The 19,320-nt window shown below is 40.1% G+C and overlaps 1 protein-coding gene across 1 annotated transcript in view; it reads left to right on the top strand.

Moving 5' to 3' along the window:
* fbxl17 (F-box and leucine-rich repeat protein 17) overlaps positions 1-19,320 on the top strand; it is a 323,540-nt gene that overhangs the window by 89,894 nt on the left and 214,326 nt on the right. The window contains exon 8 of the mRNA XM_072434057.1: positions 10,606-10,736. Within this exon, the coding sequence (XP_072290158.1) occupies positions 10,606-10,736 (131 nt within the window). The remainder of the gene's footprint in view (positions 1-10,605; positions 10,737-19,320) is intronic.

Raw genomic sequence — 19,320 nt, 5'->3', positions numbered from 1 at the left:
GTCTTTGCTTGTTGCTGCCGTTTGTGTCACCCATTGTTTCATTATGGCCTTCTTTCCTGCTGCCATAAGTATGTTCCAGAAGTATCCATTTATTGTGTCCATGTCAGGAGTTTTGAGGCCCAAATACATAGTTCTGAAGTCACAAATTGAAGTAAGTTTTCGCAGACAACCATGACTGAGAGCTGTATATACAAGAGGGCAAGGTAAAAGAAGATGCAAAGTTGTAATATCAGTTTAACTCTTTTCACACTTATAATCCATAAGGAGAATAAAGAGTGCTGTAGAATCATTATGCATCACATCAAAGTCTTTTGGCTCCAAGTCTATTGTAGACCCATGCTATAGCTCTGTTAGTTGTATTCAGATGTAATGTATTCAAGCATACCGTAATCCACTTACCGGCACTTGAATGAGTTGGAGCTTATGTTATAGAACATAAAATGTAGGTTTCTGGTCTGTATGGGGCCTTGCTTTTGTCTTTTCTCTCCCCACAATGTTTTGATAAGTGCTCACTAAATTTGACACAACTGAAACCGCACTGTAGCTCATTTTGTGTGTGTTCATGAACACATAAAATCCTACGCTCTGTCAGGCTGGCTTTTTTCATTCCACAAGCAGAATCATATGTTCTTACCATCCCAGTGGCTTTTTAGGGGCTTATGGCAGTATGCATAGGGCTTTCAACAGCTTTGCTATAAATATGAGTGTGTAGTATGCAAAAACCACCAGAAAAGGCCATTGAGAGACGCAGTGTGGAGCATATGGGAAAGCCTTGTTATTGTTGACTCTAATGACCATAAAGTCAACAGCATATGTTTTTGTTCATGCTCTTTTACAGTGGTTACAGTTATACGTTGTATATCAGGGCGTAACAAGAACTGGTTTTGTTGCAATTGTTGTACATGCATAATAAAATAAATCTGTATTTGTACTGCTGCCAGAAAGTATGGTGGTACAATGCCAGAAAGGTTAAAGAATCATCAATCATATCTTTAAGAGAGTATTGTGGATGCAGTTCAAAAGGCTTTCACTAGAACTTCAAACCCACCAGTATGGCTGCTTTATTATAAAACTCATGTAATAAAAGTACCTTCTGTCCCGAATGATATGTGTGCCATTGTGCCACTCAAAGATACGTTTCTATTCATTATATGCATCATCATAGCTATGACTTAACTACAGTATAACAATATTTTATGTGTTTTTTGTGTGTTTTTTATTTTCATATTTGGATAATTTTTCATTAACTAAGTTGTTCTCTAGATTCCAACTCTTAAGTGATTGCCATTGTACGCTTGAGTTATATAATGTGGTTAACGTCCTTCACCGTTCAAACTGTGTGTGGTCAGCAATTGACTCAATAGTAGTGAATGTGTACTATGTAACTTTTCTGGTGTACTATGTAACTTTTCTGGTGTACTATGTAACTTTTCTGGAGGAGGGTCCGCCACCTGCTTGCCTCTATTACTTTGCCTAGAATGCTCCACGTCACATTAAACTTAAATATCTCTGTAGAGACAAGCTGGTGACACTCGGTCAATTTACAGGTCAGATTTGTGGAGAGGTGAAGCAATACATGTTTTAAAGTTTTTTTTTTTTTTTTTTTTTTTTGTTTTGTTTTTGCAATACATTTTTTTTTAAATTAATGCTAGAGAGATACATTCGATTCCATACTGTGGAACATTGCAGGCAAATAAATACCATCTCCATGGAGACTAGCAGGTTGCAGACCCCCCCACCAGAAAGGTTACATACAGTAATACATACCTTTAAGTAGTGAACGTCTTGATTATTGCTTTACCAAATTTGTTCAGCCTTACTTTGCATGTTGGAAAACCTCGTGTTTTGGTTGATGTTTTTCAAGGATGCACAGTAAGCTACTCATCCTGAAAGGCATCCTAACCAAGAACCTTTGACATGTCCCTGTAAGCGCTGAATTGCCCCTTTAACAGAGTAGTGTCACTCAAAATAAAACAGCAAATACAGGGCAAAGTCTACCTTGTACTTTCCCATTGATTAAAAGCTTTGATTCTACATTAGGTCAACCACAGGTCCAACTCTCCTTCCACCTCCGTCGCCACTACACCTGCAGGTGGCCGTCTCTTTGTAGTGCCCCTCCTTATCTCGTGCCTGTGATGAGCTCAGAAAATACATAATCTGTGTGACCTGTGCGAGCGCGATAACCCGCACACTCCAGCCCTCCACATCTGTGTGCGCTCCTCACTGTAGTCTGTCTGAGCGCTGAGGGGATAAAGGCCAAACCAATGAGCTGACAGGATTCGGAGAATGAAAGGTAATGTGGGTTGGGGGCGAATTGTCAGAATGGTAATAATTTTCTTCAGCGCCGTAAAGAAGAGATTGGGGATTTATGATTATAATAAGTAGACGCGCCAAGAGTAATTGAAGAATGTTTATTTGGCGCGACCTGACTTTTGACATCGGGTGAATGAGCTTGTCATACAGATCTAGGTTATTATTGCAAACACTATTTATGCAAGGATACTACGTTTTTTACATTGAGAAAAAAAAAATCTTAATAGCAATTTGCACATAAGCTGATGGAGGTTACGCCACCTGCTTGTCTTCATGGATATGTTATTACTTTGCCTTGAATAGTCCACATAATGGCATAAAAACATCTACAGTATCTTACATTTATTCAATTACAGCTGTTTTTATTGCAAAATTATACCCAGATTTTTTCACATTCACATTTTGCTGTGAAAGAAAAAAAAAAGACCCATAGCTTGACTTTGTGATGTTCTATGGTTGTGTCCATGGAGATAGATTTTAAGTTTAATGCCATACAAATACACTTTTTAAGAAAAACTAAAACTTGTCCTTAGAGGAAAGCATGTGGCAAACCTGCCGCCAGCAGTTTTATTCAAAAATAACTGTTGTGGGCACGACCTTTAATTGTATTTCTATTTTTATTGAATCACAAATATCAAACTGTGCTACCAATTTGCAATCGTTTATAGATTAATATAATACTATTTCAAAAAAGAAACTGCTGTTGCCAATCAATTCTGTAGCTTTATTCAAAGAAAATTGTTTTGTTTTATTTCTTGAAACAGTTTTATTTCGAGTTTTACTAAATGATTTGCAACCTTGAGACATAAAACAAAACATGAGACTGATGGGTAACTACAGGGGCTATCATAGCAGTTATTGTAGCGGTTTACATACATTTTATTTAGCTCATATATTGTAATAGACACAACATGTCTTCCCTTCTTACTGTGAAATCTATGGGACATGATTTTCCACAACCAAAGTTCATCATATGCCTATGCGGTCATTTGGCTTAGTGCGCTCATGAGAAACCAATGCTCTCTATCTGTTAGCGCCTTTCCTCGCCACTGCGCTTGTTATCAACCGCAGCGCACGCCGGATTAGCGCACGAGACAAAAAATAAGTGATAGACAGTATGGGCGGAGACAGATAAAGACTGCAGTTAACTAAAAGCGCCGCTCATTGGTCCGTGACTGATACTGACATAGTATTCTGCACCAATGGGCGGATTCCCCTATTCAAATATTCATATCCATCTGCTGTCTTGTATGTGTATGTTGTCAGCGGAGAAGGGGGCAGTTCACAGTGGGATTGTCTCCATGCTGCTCGCTCCTGTCTGAGATGCTCTGATAAGGGTCAACAGAGAAGAGTGTATGCATGAGTGCGCTCTTGTATTCACCTAGTGACACTGCTGCCCAGCGTCCTTCCTCCTTATCCCTTCGCCCCGTCTCGTCCGACACGGTTTCTAACACATGCACGAAGATGCCGCCTTAGCAATGTGTGCTGACATTTCTTTTAGATTACAGATGTAAATGCAACTACATTCTCGGGCTACAGCTACATATGACTATTATTATGCTAGTACTGACTATGGATACTCCGTCTATACAGAAACCACTACATCTTTTGGTTAAAAAGAGCTATAACTTCATAATTAACTGCAGATAAACAAGAGTTTAATCATGTGAGATGTGTATTATTTTTTTCTTATCACACACACATCATCTTGCCACATTTGCAGGCTTCTTTTGAAGTGGAATTTTGTGCCAAAAAAAAAAAAAAAACATGTGAGAAATGCTAATCAAGTATAACCAGAACTGCTGTGAAAGACATGAATTAGGATGTGCCAGAGTTTTAAAATGAAAAAGCAAGAGTACGGTAAATTGTGATTGTAATATTGTCTATTATTATGTTATTTGCTTATTTCCATATAGTTGGCAATACAACCTTCATTCTAAAACTTGGCTATTCCCATTTTTAGATAAAACTCACCATCTTCTACTTTTAACTTTGCATGCATTCCTCTTTCTCAAAAAAAAAAAAAAAAAAAAAAAAAAAAATCAGCACATCTCGGCAAATTTTCATTGACATAAATTCACATTGTAAATCACTGGGCTCTGCGGCTACAGCTGTGAAGAAATGGCTCATATTTTCCATATCCAACGTGGAACCTCTTCAGGCTCTAAACAATGCCAGCCCTGTTTGCGGTTTAAACGCCGCTTGTTCTCTGAGCGTGATGGACAGCGACAGCCAGGAACTCAATGTTTTTTATTCGTGACATCATATCCTCTGCATAAGGTCCTTACTACTTCCTTCTTGGCATTATAATACTCGTATAAATACATGTTGTAATGGCAAGTAGTAGTTCCAGTTAAGGTACCACTAAACCATTTCTCCGTTTGTTTAACTATTACAGAGAATAACGTTGAAATAATTATGCCCATCTCGCACAACCTTAGCCTCAATCATAAAGCTAAACGTGTTGGCTTTGCAGCACTTTTGACTTCTAAAATGCTATTTAAAAAAAAGCTAGGGATTTTTTGGCATCAATTATAATATCTACAACCGATCACAAAGGTTTCAGTGTCACTCTGTTCTTTTGAGCGATTTCCTGTGTGTAATAATGCTGTGTATGTACTTTCCTTTGAACATAATGGGAAAAGGTGAAAATGCCTTCCTCCTTCTCATACAAGTATGGAAAGTAAGGCTGGAAAACATCTGTGCTAATATTCATTTTTGTGATATCAGGGGATTTTCTTATTCAATAGTAGCACGGGGGCCCGGGTGCACCCAGTGTTTTTTTTTTCCCAGGCTGCCCCAGTCTTTGTGTGCCCATGTGTCATTCCCAGTTTGGCCTTGGTGCATCTGGTCTGCCTTTTTAGTTATGAGTACGAATTGAAATGGAAATGAAAAAATAAATTGATTCCCTGAAACATAGAAACCTTGCATTGCTGTTTAATGTGTTTTTATAGTGAATAATGAATCCTTTTTGAATAAGATTATGCTTTATTGCGATTGTCAATGGGCAAAAATCAGAAACTTGTAACTTTAGGGATAGGCGCAACGTAAAAATTGTCAAATATAAACTGATAAAATAAGGCATGCATAATACAAGGTTTTGATTGAAATAAAATAACAATAAACTGACTAAATTGAGTAAGTACTAAATATATACGATACAAAAACAAACAGGCAAAACATCAGGGCAAAACTAGCAATGATGCAAGTGTTATCATGAGTTACAGTAACTACTTACTCCTGACACCTTCTTGCCTTTAAAAAAAAAAAAAAAAAAAAAAATACAAATTCTAACCCAGCCTGATCAGAATAATATTTTTCCATGTCATACATATTCCACCAAACACATGTAGTCTTTGGAATATTCATATCATCTGCATTAGTTTCCGTCATGTTGTTCCGAGCGGCTTGTGTTGTTGCAGCTGCTTTTTTTTCCCTCCTCCTCCTCCTCCTCCTTTTTTTTTTTTTTTTAAGGTTTTCCGTGTTTTTTAGCAACGGCATGAATGAATAATTATCCAGGTGTAGCTGCCAACTCTGCGGAGACGAGGCAACTCTGCCCGGTTACAGCCCTCAGCCAACGGGAGGGAAAGTGTGCCGAACCGCGCACCAAATCCTCTCCTCACTTCTCTCTCTCTCTCACACTTTTTTCCACCAACATGTCTACCCAAAAATCACTAAATTCTGTGAAACTTTCATGGTGCCTGAGGTATTTTCTTATCCCTTGCTATTTATTTATCTTGCTTGTCCTCCCGTGGATCCAAATATACCCTGAATATGCTGTTCTATGATTAAAGAACATTGAAACTTTTCACCTCCGAGCCAAATTAGGTTCATTCACTAACTGCAAGAAAACAAACACTGTCAAATTCAACTCTGTGGCAAATTATTTCAAAGTTTGCCGTGCCTTTAGGGATTTGCGCACTGTCAGCTAAACCCAAGAACTTTTTTTCCCCCCATCAAACGCAACAATGAGTCTCTTCCTTTCACACCGACATCTGCAAAGCATTTTTTGGTCCAACCTAGCTACACCGCTAGCCAATCAAAAGCTACAATTCCGTGGCCTGATTTCCCATTGGCGGTCGACATCAATGAGGAACTCGCCATTGGTTGTAGTAGGTTTTCTGTTTAGCAGGCTAAAGCGGTTTGAAGATTTTGGTGAACAAATGCTACTTTTGATGTCGAGGCTTTCAAATATGACTCTTGGGCTTAATAAGCATAAATACTGAAAGCACAACAAGAGTGTATGAGGGAGACGAGAGGCGGTAAGAGGATGCGGCTGCCATTCATTCAGGGTATTGGTACGATACAGTAGCATAGCAATAGATAACGTGTCTCATGTCTAGCAGTATTTTGTATAGGGTATAATTTTATATTATGACAGTCATTTGAATGGGCACTATGGTTTGTGTAACATACATTATATAAACATTTAACTACCTCCAATTCTACACTCTAAAATCTGCTGAATATCCTCAAACAGCATCAAGTAACAAGTAAATCCGTACATATGACGGGTTGGACCACATATTTCACAAAAACGTGTGTAAACATTATATTTAAAAAATATAAATTTAAAAATAATATTATAAAAATACCATGAGCAGCAGATGTGACATAGGTAGGTAATTCCACAACTGTTACATTGTAAACATTGGCCAGAATTAAATTACACAATAGGTATGATTTGACAAATAATACCTGATAACACCTTTATTTTGTTCAATTATTGTTTAAACAATTAAATATCTGTCAGAAAAATGTGTCAGTTGGGGTATATTGTCCCTGCATTTTCTATGGAATGTCACTTTTTGAAGACAGAGAGAGTGGGTTTTAGAACTCAGCACTATTTACTATTTCACAAATTATTTTTTTTAATTTTTCTTCACAAAATGCAACTTGACTTGTAAAACTATGATACATCGTCACCATGTCATAATAACTATATGTACTTAAAAAAACATACAATGTAGATAATTATAATTTTACATTTTATTGCTTTCACAAATGGGAATGCATTCATCATAATAATTATTTTTATAAAAGTTAAACATAATATATAGCAATTTTGAAACTACTATTGCTACTATTGCTGTAGTCCTCAAACCTGGTCTGAACCCAAAATGGCAGATGCAAGCAGGCTATCCACATTTCCACAACTTTCCATCAAAACTGTTAATATAATTATATATATTAATGCAATTATATTTATGTTAAGATAATAAAAATACAACAACTAACACTAGAGCTTCTACACCATCCGGACAAGAAGAGAAGGCAGAGCTGAATCGAGTGAGCACCCTCAATGGACCATCCTTTATATAGCTTGTGCTCTACCCTGATTGGTTGAAACAGAGCAGGGAACAGCCAATGGAAACAAAGCAGTCATGCCGCGTACGCCAATAGAAAGTTGTTGTTCGAGCATGGAGGGAAAAAAAAGTTGCGCTGCTTTTACGTGGACAGGAATGTGAGATGAGAGGAAGAATGGTGGGAGTCCTGTCCAATAGAATAGCTGGACAGAAAAATGAATAAATGTGCCAGAATCATTGTTGCTATGGTGATATGACTGTTTACCTAAAATAAGGTCAAACCGAGCAATGCTGAAGGAGATATGCACACTGAAAATAAAAAAAAAACACTTATAATTCTGGTTATTCAATATTTTTTAGCTCATCCTTTGTATACAAGGATTAGACAAACTCACAAACAGGTTAACTTTTCTTACATACAGTTAACCGTGCATACATTTTGTTAGCGTTAATTGTAGCAACATTGATGGAAATGTTATTATATTCATATTATAGATGTTCAATTAATTGATAATCATGATTAATCGAAACACAATATTGTTTATTGATTTTAAGAACTGTAAAAATTATCATTTTGATATATTTGAAGGTGCTGTGATTTTTCCAGTCCAAAAAAATGAAAAGGAGAACTTGTTTTAAACTGTTTGCACATTGCTAATGCATCAGTTTAAAAGTGCTTTGGCTTGAGTGAGTTCTGCCGTCACAGTAAAGCTATCAACAGCTAGCATGCTAACAGTGCACTTCCTGCTTCGTGGAGAATAAAGCTCCATGATACAAGTGACCGGTGTGACATCATGTCCGGCTGCAGCAGAATGATGCAGGCGGCAGGAAACACAACACAATGGAGCGATGCCACCAGTGGAGCTAAGAAACAGTCAAATCACCCGACTCTTCTCAGATAGTGTTAGTGGGCAAAGAGTTTTAACATCCTGATTCACTTCAGTGTCAGTGGAATAATAGAAGCCTCTGTCAGACTTTACTGTCAACAAAGCCCCTAAAACTGAACTGTAAAACATTTTAAGCCCGTTATACAGTATAAATCAGGCGTAATACACGTTTGATACTCACTGAAGAAGCTGCGTCTCGTCTAATGGTGGTCGGCAGGAGGCTCTACTCAACTTGACATAAATCTAGCTGTCTGAGTCTTTTAGACAGACCTGTCCTCACAGTTCCACTGTCCACATGTTAGTCTTTTGTAGGTTTCTTTACAATAATAATTGCCGTGGCTCTGGCAATAGATCAGAGGTAATGTAGAGCTGCATTGGAGTCATAAGTGGCCTGTTTATCGGCTCACAGCTTTTACGTTTTTCTTCTTATCTGTTTTTGGCACAGTTCCAGAGCAAATGTGTAAGGCACATGCTCTATTACAATCATAATAAAATCTACAGAAATGTCTGCCATAAAATGGTAAATAACATCCAAAACAGAGCTCGCTCTGGCCCGCTGCACTCACCAGGGGGCGTGGCGCGCACATGCCAAAACTGGGGCGAAATAAAGTTGCACAAAGTAAAGTTAACTTATGTTGAAACATTTATATAACTTTATCCTTCAGAAAGTTTGATTACCTAAAGTTAGTCGCATACTTGTATCAGAGAGTGGGAAAGGAAGTAATTTAAGGATTTCAGTTTTTTTCATCATGGTTTCAAGAATTGTAAATAATTATAAAATCATAGTTTCTTCTCAGCGTAAAATACAAAGCCGTTTAGGACCACTAAAGGTTTACATGATACGCTTTTGTGCATTTACACCCTTTTTTATTTAGCGAAACTCTTCCCAAAATCGGCTTTACAGATCAATGTCAGTCTATGGATTCTTCTTTCTCTGTAGCCGTGTTTCTTTACCGTTCTCAGTGTGTGGCGGCAGGAGCAGCGTTTACATGATGCTTACTTCACAGCTGGCTCAGTTCCTTATCCATTTCTCCTTGTGCGTTCCCGCTGCGACGTATATGTCAATCCTATGGCGCAGCCGACAATACTACTCTAAGATCTTAACAGCACTTAAGCTTGTTTGCGCTGCATCTTTGGCCCTGACATTTAGCACCCAGCATCAGGCATCGGCGCACACCTGTTCTTTTTAACCATAAATAAAATAGTCCTTCAGTTTTGACTAAGCCGTGCTGAATAGTGTCAGGAAGTTGTTGTTTTTTTTTTGCTCCGTTTTGTACTGTCGATTAATCTGAGTGTTCAGACAATAAAGTGGGGATATTGCAATGAATGGAGAGAAAAGAGGGAATTTGGGTATCTGCGCTTACTCCCACTCAGCTTCACCAAAGTAATTTTCACTCATTTACCGACTTGTTCGCTTTTATGTGACATTCATCTAGCTATCACTTCATCAGATTTGGAGGAAAATCCATGTTTTTTTCGGGAAGAGGAAGCGGAATGTCTGTATAAGATTGTCCCCATCGCCTTTTTGTATGGGCGACTCGTGAAAGCTCGAGTGAATGTGTATCGCTCGCCTTCGCTGTGGGGAAAAATGCTTGGATTGGTGTTCGTGTAGCTGAAGAGGTTACGTTAGCATACGTAAACCTATTCACCATGTTGTTCTCTAATTTGTCATGATTTTAGATTGCATTTCAAGAGGAAATGTCTGTCCTTGGTCTCCCCCCCAAAAATGCGAATACTCCGGAGTGATTTATAGTCCGGAAAATACAGTAAAAGCCATGTTTATTTGTTTTTAATAAGGAAAACATGAATCAGTTTTGTTGTTTGTTGTCTATGCTGATGTAAAAAGTGTCATTGAGATTGTAGCAGATTGTATTGACGGCGGGTTTGATTTTGACTGATTTCCTCAAATGATTGCGCTTGTGATTCCTTTGTAGCTTCAACACTCTTCCATTTCCGTTAGAACTAGAAAACAATATCGGCACGGATATACTCCTATAGTAGTTATAGTTACTTTTATAAGCGGAATCGACTTGATCTTTAAAGTTGACTGAGCAAACCCCGATCGTTCTGAAATGCTGTCTGTCTTGTGTTCTGTGCAGCTGAGTAACCTGACCGTGTTGGACCTGCGGCACATCTCGGAGCTCAACAACGAGACGGTGATGGAGGTGGTGAGGAAGTGCCGCAACCTCAGCTCGCTCAACCTCTGCCTCAACTGGAGCATCAACGACAAGTGAGCCCTCGCCGCGCCCAGCTTTTGTCTCCACCGCCGTGGCTAATTGTCCCCCCTCTTTCCCGCCTTTTTTCCGACGGCTGAAATAAGTGCCGGTTGCGTGTTTTAGCTGTATTCCAAATAGTCGAGTACGTTGGCGCTCGGCTGTCCCGCTGAGTAAAATATAAGCTCGCCACTTAATGGAAGTTTTCATTTCTTGCACGTGTTGTTTTGAACGTACTCGTGAAACGATTTTATACCTGAATGTAGGTAATATCAGTAATTGCGCTGGGCCTCGCCGAGCAAGTAGAAACCCTGCCGCTTGCATTTCCATAAAACCACCCCAATGGGGAGACAATGAATGCCTCATACGTGGAATGACATACAATACAGTATCCATTATAAACTAAGTGGTTAATGATTCAAAACTAATGCGCACGCCAATACTCGTATAATAAATCCCATAAAGTCCAGTGGTCCCCACACTGCCGCCTGCTTCTCTGACCATCAGACTAATAGCTCATTATCTGCTTTGTGACAAAAATCATTTATTAATTGCATATTTTTTATGATCTTGTTATGGGGAATGAGCTGTTACTTATCAGCCATTAATTAGAGGTGATAATCACGTCTGCGTGGTTTGCAGTGTTTAAAGATGTTCCCTGCTTTTTAAGTTTTTTTTTGATTTTTTACTTTGTGCTTGACTGCATTTGCACACAACATGGAGTTAGATGCCGGGTTTGGCGTTTGCAGAATTGTGATGGTTTTACGTAGCATAGAGTCAAGTATGTTGTTCGTACAGTGACATGTTACGTATGAGAAGTGCTGATCTCGTCTGATCTGTGAAGCTACGCAGGGTTGGATCTGGTTTGGTTTGGAGTCCACTGAAAATATCAAGTGCCACATTGGGGCTGGAGTTCATACTGTCATAGTGTCATTGAGCAAGACACTTCTCCGACCATGCCTCCAATCATTTGAGATGGAATTTAGCTCATGGCATCTCATGTATGTTCATTACAACGTGCAGTCGAGTAGTACTAGACCTATGCTATATTTAAATGAGTATAAACTTGTATGTTGCTTATGCTAAATTCTTTCCAGACTAACGAGATTAAATAGTCAAGGAAATCAGTTTCAGTTGATTTGTGTTCGTGCAGTAGTTTTCTACAGTAGTCCTTTGCTATAGTAAATGTGAGTGATTTTATTTTTAACTCTGCTACCTTGGTTGCTGTGGCGTTGCTTGGTTGATGATTAACTTTTCTACATTGAGATCAGGATCCCCTCTGAAAATAATGACCATTGCCTTGCCTTCTTGCTTACATTACTGTTGCATTTCTGCTATTAAATACTATGAATCTGCTGGCTTCACAGAGGCTATACGCCCCGACAAAGTAATTCTTATCCCCAGCAGCAACAATACGTGAAACTGCTGCGTTCTTCAGCACATTGGAAGCCCAGCGCTGAAAGCACATGTCGTGGGCAGGGAACAAAACAGCCACAATTTAAAACACACATTTTTGTTTTGCATTCTGTCACGCCTCTCTCCTTTGGCACTCCTAAACGGTACAAGACCTGTGCTTGACACTCTCTTTTTTAATTTATTATCTGGTGTTTTATTCATATGTTTCTATTTCATGTATTGATTTACAGGCGCTGGTGCTTCCTCTGCCAAATGCACTCCCACTCAGGCCTGGCCTGTGAACACAATATTGAATTTATCTAGAATAGATGCGGGGCGTGCGTGTGCGTATGAATTATTCTGGCCTTATTCACTTTATGGCTGTGGTGGGAAGGTTATGGAAATGCCCCACGTTCACACTATCTCCAGTACAGAAAAATAAAGAAAAAACATGGGAATTCGGTGAAATCCTCAGAGGAGCTGGTTGCGTTATCAACTTCTTTCCCATTTTCACAATTCACCGGAGCAGCACAGTCTGGATTGATTCAAGTCTGCATTGATTTCAAAATGATATTTACTGCAGCGGGGCACAGCGGCTTCACCTGGGGGAATAGTGGAATGTGTTTGTGCGCAGGGCGTCTTGGTCGTGTATAAAGAACGTGTCTGTGAGCATATGGTTAGCATGTTGCGTATGACAAGAGCAATATGGGGTCGCGCTTTACCGTGGCAGGAATGTAGTGAATTATATGTTTGCGTGAGAAGTAGACGGAGCAGACCGAAAAATGTGCCCTGTCAGAGATGGGACATGACGCGAGGGCAGCTCTGGTTGTCCTCACAAGTAACTGACCCTTAAACAGGTCAAACGGAGTTGAAGATTTGTTGGTTGTTGATCGTATTTATCTTGGTCATCACTAAAACAGCATGGCATGTTCTACTATGTTATCTAACTTGAATATTTCCCAATACTTAATAGAAATCGGAGAGCTGACCAGTGGAGGGCAGTAGTTTGCAAGTCTGCCGTGCTCTGTTGATCAGGAAAAAATAAAAAAAAAAACATTTGAGAAGCTTGTATATTTGTTGCTGACTTTTTGTACGGGGGCGATTTACCACAAAAATGGCTGTGAGGAAACGATGCCGGTAGGAACGATTATTAAGAACAGCAGACTTTTCAAGGCTCCATAAACTCTGCACCAGAGAATGCAGGGTTACTCACGCAGGCCTGAAGGAGACATATCAATACGGCTGTCACTAACTTTTATCTTATTTCAGTCGACTAGTCAGCGCTGATTATTTTGTGAAGAATTTTCTAGTCAAATGAGTATTTCTGTTGAGACTTTTTAGTACATTATCCATCTAAAGATTTTTTGGCCCGTAGCCTTTATTAGACAGGACATAATAGTGCGAAATGGGGATGAGACTTGTGAAGGACATTTCAGCAGCAAACTGTCCAGAGTGTTGCTCACATGGAGCGCACGTGTGCAATCCACACAGCCACCGAGCGATACCTTTTAAAGTACATTATCAACCAAACAAAGGTTAAAATATGGTTGTATGTTGCTCTTCTTTTTGACATTGATTTAGCAATGCCGCTGTCTTTGTGACAAAAGTTGTTTTTGTGTGTTTTTTTTCTAGTCTGTTTAGAGCGGTTATCGGAACGTGACCAGTACGTCTGTTTTTATGATTGACTAGACACAATTAGTTGATTATTCGTTGCAGCCCTTACATATCAGCACATACGACTACGTTAAAAAGAGGGCTCATTATAGCTCTTTTACCTGGAAACCTCATTGTTACTATTAATACAACAAAACAACTTAAAAATAATAATAGTAATGTTAATAGCTGTTATTGCTGACAATATCATTAAATTACTTCAATTAGTTTATATCTTATTGCTTGATATAAAAAACTCTTTAATTAGTTATTTTTATTTAGATTTTTATAACGTTTTCGCTGTATATACATATGTTTTTCTTGACTCTTTGCAGTCTTGTATCTTCAGGTGCACACTTTGCAGTCCTCTTTATTGTCTTCTCCCGCCACGGCTCTCTATCGTTCTTGCCCAGGTGTTCCCAATTCACCGGGAACCTGACGCAACCGGCCCTAAAGCATGTCGGCGCACCGCTTGCCTATACTTCAATACAACCAGGTCCATATTGCAACAACAAAAGGCAATGTCAGAAGGTCAGAATAGACTTTCATTATGTGTGCTGTGGACATGTTTGTGCTCTGCTGAGGCCGGGCTGACTCCACACACCTGTGTCGGGGTTGTACACATGCTGACTACAGGCCAGAGAACACAAAAAGACCGTATTCACTGTTTGATTTTTTTTTTATCTCGCAGAGGAAGAGTGGGCAATATGTTTTCAACGGTTGGTGGGTGGTCCAGTCGTCGTCAAAGGGACATGCAAACGGTACAGGAAGAGAGCGAGGTTTGATTACGAAGCAAGGTTTAAGACGTTTTGACGAAGCTTGGGGAGATTAAAATTGAGTCAGGTGATATTTTTGGGATTATCTCCATGACAAAATTCTAAATATTCGAACAATCAATCAGATATGTGCTAAATATTGGTTGTGGGTCAGATATTACACACAATCTGAATGATGAATGAAACCGTATATTCAGCTCTTGTTGCTGCATTTAAATTATTACCATAGCAGTGATGTATTCAATATTCTAATTATATATATATATATATATATATATATATATATATATATATAATATAACATATATTTCCAAAAACGGCAATTACAATATTCAACTACAATCACAACACCTATTACAACTCTTACAACGTGACAACAACACAACAAAAATTGCTGTTAATTATATATTTAGAAAAAAAAACAACACAACAAAAATTGCTGTTAATTATATATTTTTAAAAAACAACAACAACAATAACAACTGTACAATCTGTGTCTGTGGGCTCAGGTGCTGCTGCTGCCTCATTGCCTCAGCTGTTTGAATCATAAAAAGGAAACGGAACATTGGCCATTTTCTCAATGTCGTTCTCAATTTACTGTCTGTCTTTCACTTTTTAGGTTATATTTTTATCTTCTTTGGTAAACATGAAGGATATGTTTTCAACGGTTGCAAGATGTGTTTACAGTATTTATAGATGCATTATTAGTTTGTCTAAAATGTTCTGACTTATGTATGTTGCATTCTTTTTTTTTAAACTGCAGATGTTTTTATTGCTTCAGAAATACATTGAAAAACATGTATTTACAGATCAGACATACCACTCTCTGAAATGATCATTTGGATATTGTTCTTTGTACAGCATTCATGCATTATGCATTTTTTAATTAGTGCTTTTCTTTTTTACTACCACAAAAAGGATTTTCATAATTACAATAAAAGTTGTGCTCTCATGAGACGTTTATGTAGGTGGGACTAAACAATTTCTGCTCTTGCGCTATGATTTAATTAAGATTATTCATTCTACAATTGTAAAATGTTTTCCAAGGATCTGTCTGTGATGAAGATCTTATCACTGCTCCACGGACAGATTGAGGTCGTTTTTTCCCAGAGAGGCGGCCGTCGAAACTGTTTATTTACTTCAAGGTTCGCCGTGTCAAAGGTCGTCGGGGTCAGAGCTCCAAGGACCGCCATATTTCCACAAAGACGCTCCTTCAAGCGCAACCATAACTCAGCTCTTCCTCGCTGAACTCGCCACGACAACAGCTCGCTCAGGTTTGTGTGTGTGTGTGTGACTGATGACAGCGCTCCTCCGGACAGGTAAACAGGCGCAGGAAATGACCCTTTATTCCCAACGATCAATTTGCCCCGCGACATGGGGTCCAGCGGAAAGATGGAACTCGGTGGGTGGTAAAGTACTTTGGTCTCTCGTTTTTTTCTCTCATCTTCTTCAGACAAAATAAAACCCTCCCTCATTTGTAATGGCCCGTAATGACATTGCGTTGCAAAGGGGAACAACCGGAACGTGGCGATCAAAATGTGGACTTCCCGGGGCCCAGAGTCCGACAGGGCAGATTGCGACGGTTGGGCGTCTAATTTTTGGTCACCGTTATTTCTTGCTGCGCTAAGATGCGGATGGCGGCAGGTGGGCGGCCCCGGGAGTGTGATTTTTGTCCGCGGCGATGATGGCTCCACGAAGCGCGATTGTGTTGTTCAAATGTCACAGCCGTTTCAGGGGGGGAAATGGCAAAAGCGAGGCATGAGCAAAGTAAATGGCAGCGCTCATTTTTCAAATCGAGAATACGGTGTCAAAGTTAAACGGTTATATTACACGTCAAGGTCAGGTTTTATTTGTCGGAATGCCAGGGTAAGTTGATGGAGGAGAGTGTTACGTGGCAAGTTTTTCTGATCATACCAAAGGACATTTTTGTGGTCTGTCTTTTAAGTGTGTAAAAGTATGTAGTGCGTTAAACTTACACAGTGCACCTTTAAAACATTGACTTTAATCTGTCTGGGTTGGTATAAACTGTACATTTAGACTAATTTAAACTAATAAACCAGACTTCCTTTGGAAATACATGGCATTTTTTACCTTTATCTTGATCTATGCAACTTAAAAGTCTGCTTTTTTATTTTATTTGAGCATCTATTTTCTGTTAGATGTGTCGCTGTACAAAGAGAAAATTTAAAAAAGCAAAACGTTTTATAATACATTCAACATCACAGACATTCTGAAGTGGTTTGAGTTTTCCGGATGTTTCTCTTGACAAGTTCCTATGGCAGTGCACTATAATCTCATAAACCCTGTTGGCAGTCATACAAAAAAAATCATTTCATTTTGCATTTATTTTAGAAAGACCGCAATGTTTGAACTGATATTTTGGAGCGCATTCCTCCAACATTGAACTGATAATATGTGAATGTTTTATCAAGTGAGAAATAGGTGGCCAAAACACTTTTATTTGCTGCAGACCTCCACAAAGTCCTTTCTGTCCTTTCTAAGAAGATTGCTTCTCCGTATCTGGGACTGCAGAAATGCTGTGCTGGTCCCGCGTATAATTTCTCATTTGTATATTAGCTTTTAACAAATTACTCTTTTACTGGCAAGAGCGCTGCTTCTGGTCAACCTGGATTCAATGCAAATTTTATGGGAACTTCTCAGAGGCGTTCAGCGCAAGTGCGTATGTGCTTTGGGAAAAAAATATAGAGGAAAGACCGTGACTGAAGACTCCGCAGTGGTTTTGGTCAAAGCACACTCAGCATGTATTGTTCTAACATTAACCTTACTGCCGGACATAGGGCCCGTGTTGACAAGCGGATTTATGTGTTTTGGTAAACGAAAGACCGGTCAGTTGGCCTGGACTTTCCTTTTTTTCACTGAAATCGTGGAACAAGACTGTCATTTCTTTTATGAGTTCAGTAGAGTTGGAACACAGGCATTTCCCTGAGTGCGTTCTTCTTCCTCTCTGTCTGCCATGGCTTTATTTAAAACAGACCAATCGATATTCACTGTCTCTATCTCTTTTTTTTCCTTCGTTCTGGGCCAGCATTTTCTGCATATCTCCGTCACTTCTGAGCATCACAAATCACGGCGCAAATTGCCTGTTCTGCATTTTGGCGCCCTCTCATCAAAATGGGGCGAGATGAAGGATGACTGGGAGTGCTTTTTGACTTTCAGGAGCTTATGAAGTAGGAAATCATTGGAGGGGCATTTGTCCACAGTTAAACTCCTCAAAAGAGAAGGGGAGAAGTGTGAGGAGAAAAATGCCTGCACCCAAGAGGAGGACCTAATGACCTAAAACTGATTATAATCAGTCAATAATTACGGAGACATCTTGAACTTTAACACCCTGAAATAACTTATTATGCTAAAACAGTTACTCCTATCCTCAAAGGTTGTGGTTATTGACAGGAAATGCTTTGGAGTGAACATTTTGGCACTCAAATGATCATATCAAATCCAGGGAAGCGCTAACAAAACCCGGAGAGGACCGAGATCTGATATTGGAGCTCTCATGCAAGTTTACTCTACTGTGTGAATGAAGCAAAGCAGAGTCATGAACAATGATGCTTTCAATGAGGAATCAACTTTAACTCCATTTAAGGGTTAGCAAGGTTTTGTCATGGACATATTATGCAAAATTGACTTTTAAGCATTTTTTAATTGGCCAAGGCTGCAGAGCCGCGGCGCGGTCAAATGGCCCAGCAGTTTCAGGAACCGCGGCACGGCCATATAGCCTCATGGCTAACCCTAACCCTAACCCTTAACCCTAACCTTAACCCTAACCTTAACCCTACCCCTAACCCTTAACCCTAACCTTAACCCTAACCTTAACCCTACCCCTAACCCTTAACCCTAACCTTAACCCTAACCTTAACCCGGCGCGGTCTAAAACGGCGCGGTCAAATAGCCCAGCAGTTTCAGGAGCCGCGGCACAAAATAACATGGCAGTTTCGGCCGTGCGCCGCGGCTCTGTAGAACTCTCTTTTTAATTATCTCTCTTCATAATTAAAGTACTTGAAGTTGTATTTTTAGAGTGATTATGCGTGAAAAAAATCCTCTTTTCCCCTTCCCACTGCTCTGTACTTAGTTGGTTCTGTAGCTATGGAGAGAGATGGCCAATGGTGAGCGAGGGCCAATGGTGAGAGAGGGCCAATGGAGAGAGGGCCAATGGTGAGAGAGGGCCAATGGAGAGAGGGCCAATGGTGAGAGAGGGCCAATGGAGAGAGGGCCAATGGTGAGAGAGGGCCAATGGAGAGAGTACCCCATAGAGAGTACCCCATGGAGAGACGGCTCATGGAGAGAGGGCCTATGGAGAGAGGGCCTATGGAGAGAGGGCCTATGGAGAGAGGGCCTATGGAGAGAGGGCCTATGGAGAGAGGGCCTATGGAGAGAGGGCCTATGGAGCGAGAGAGGGCCCTTGGAGAGAGAGGGCCTATGGAGCGAGAGAGGGCCCTTGGAGAGAGAGGGCCCTTGGAGAGAGAGGGCCCTTGGAGAGAGGCCCCATGGAGAGAGGTGGCCCTTGGAGAGAGGCCCCATGGAGAGAGGTGGCCCTTGGAGAGAGGGCCCTTGGAGAGAGGGCCCGTGGAGAGAGGGCCCATGGAGAGAGGGCCCATGGAGAGAGGCGGCCTTTGGAGAGAGGCGGCTCTTGGAGAGAGGCCCCATGGAGAGAGGCGGCCCTTGGAGAGAGGGCCCATGGAGAGAGGGCCCATGGAGAAAGGGCCCATGGAGAAAGGGCCCATGGAGAAAGGGCCCATGGAGAAAGGGCCCATGGAGA

The sequence above is a fragment of the Eucyclogobius newberryi genome, unplaced genomic scaffold (assembly GCF_026437365.1).
Source record: "Eucyclogobius newberryi isolate DKJ021-1_F unplaced genomic scaffold, fEucNew1.0.hap1 SCAF_6, whole genome shotgun sequence".
Classification (NCBI taxonomy): domain Eukaryota; kingdom Metazoa; phylum Chordata; class Actinopteri; order Gobiiformes; family Gobiidae; genus Eucyclogobius; species Eucyclogobius newberryi.
This window is presented reverse-complemented; position numbering and strand designations above follow the sequence as displayed.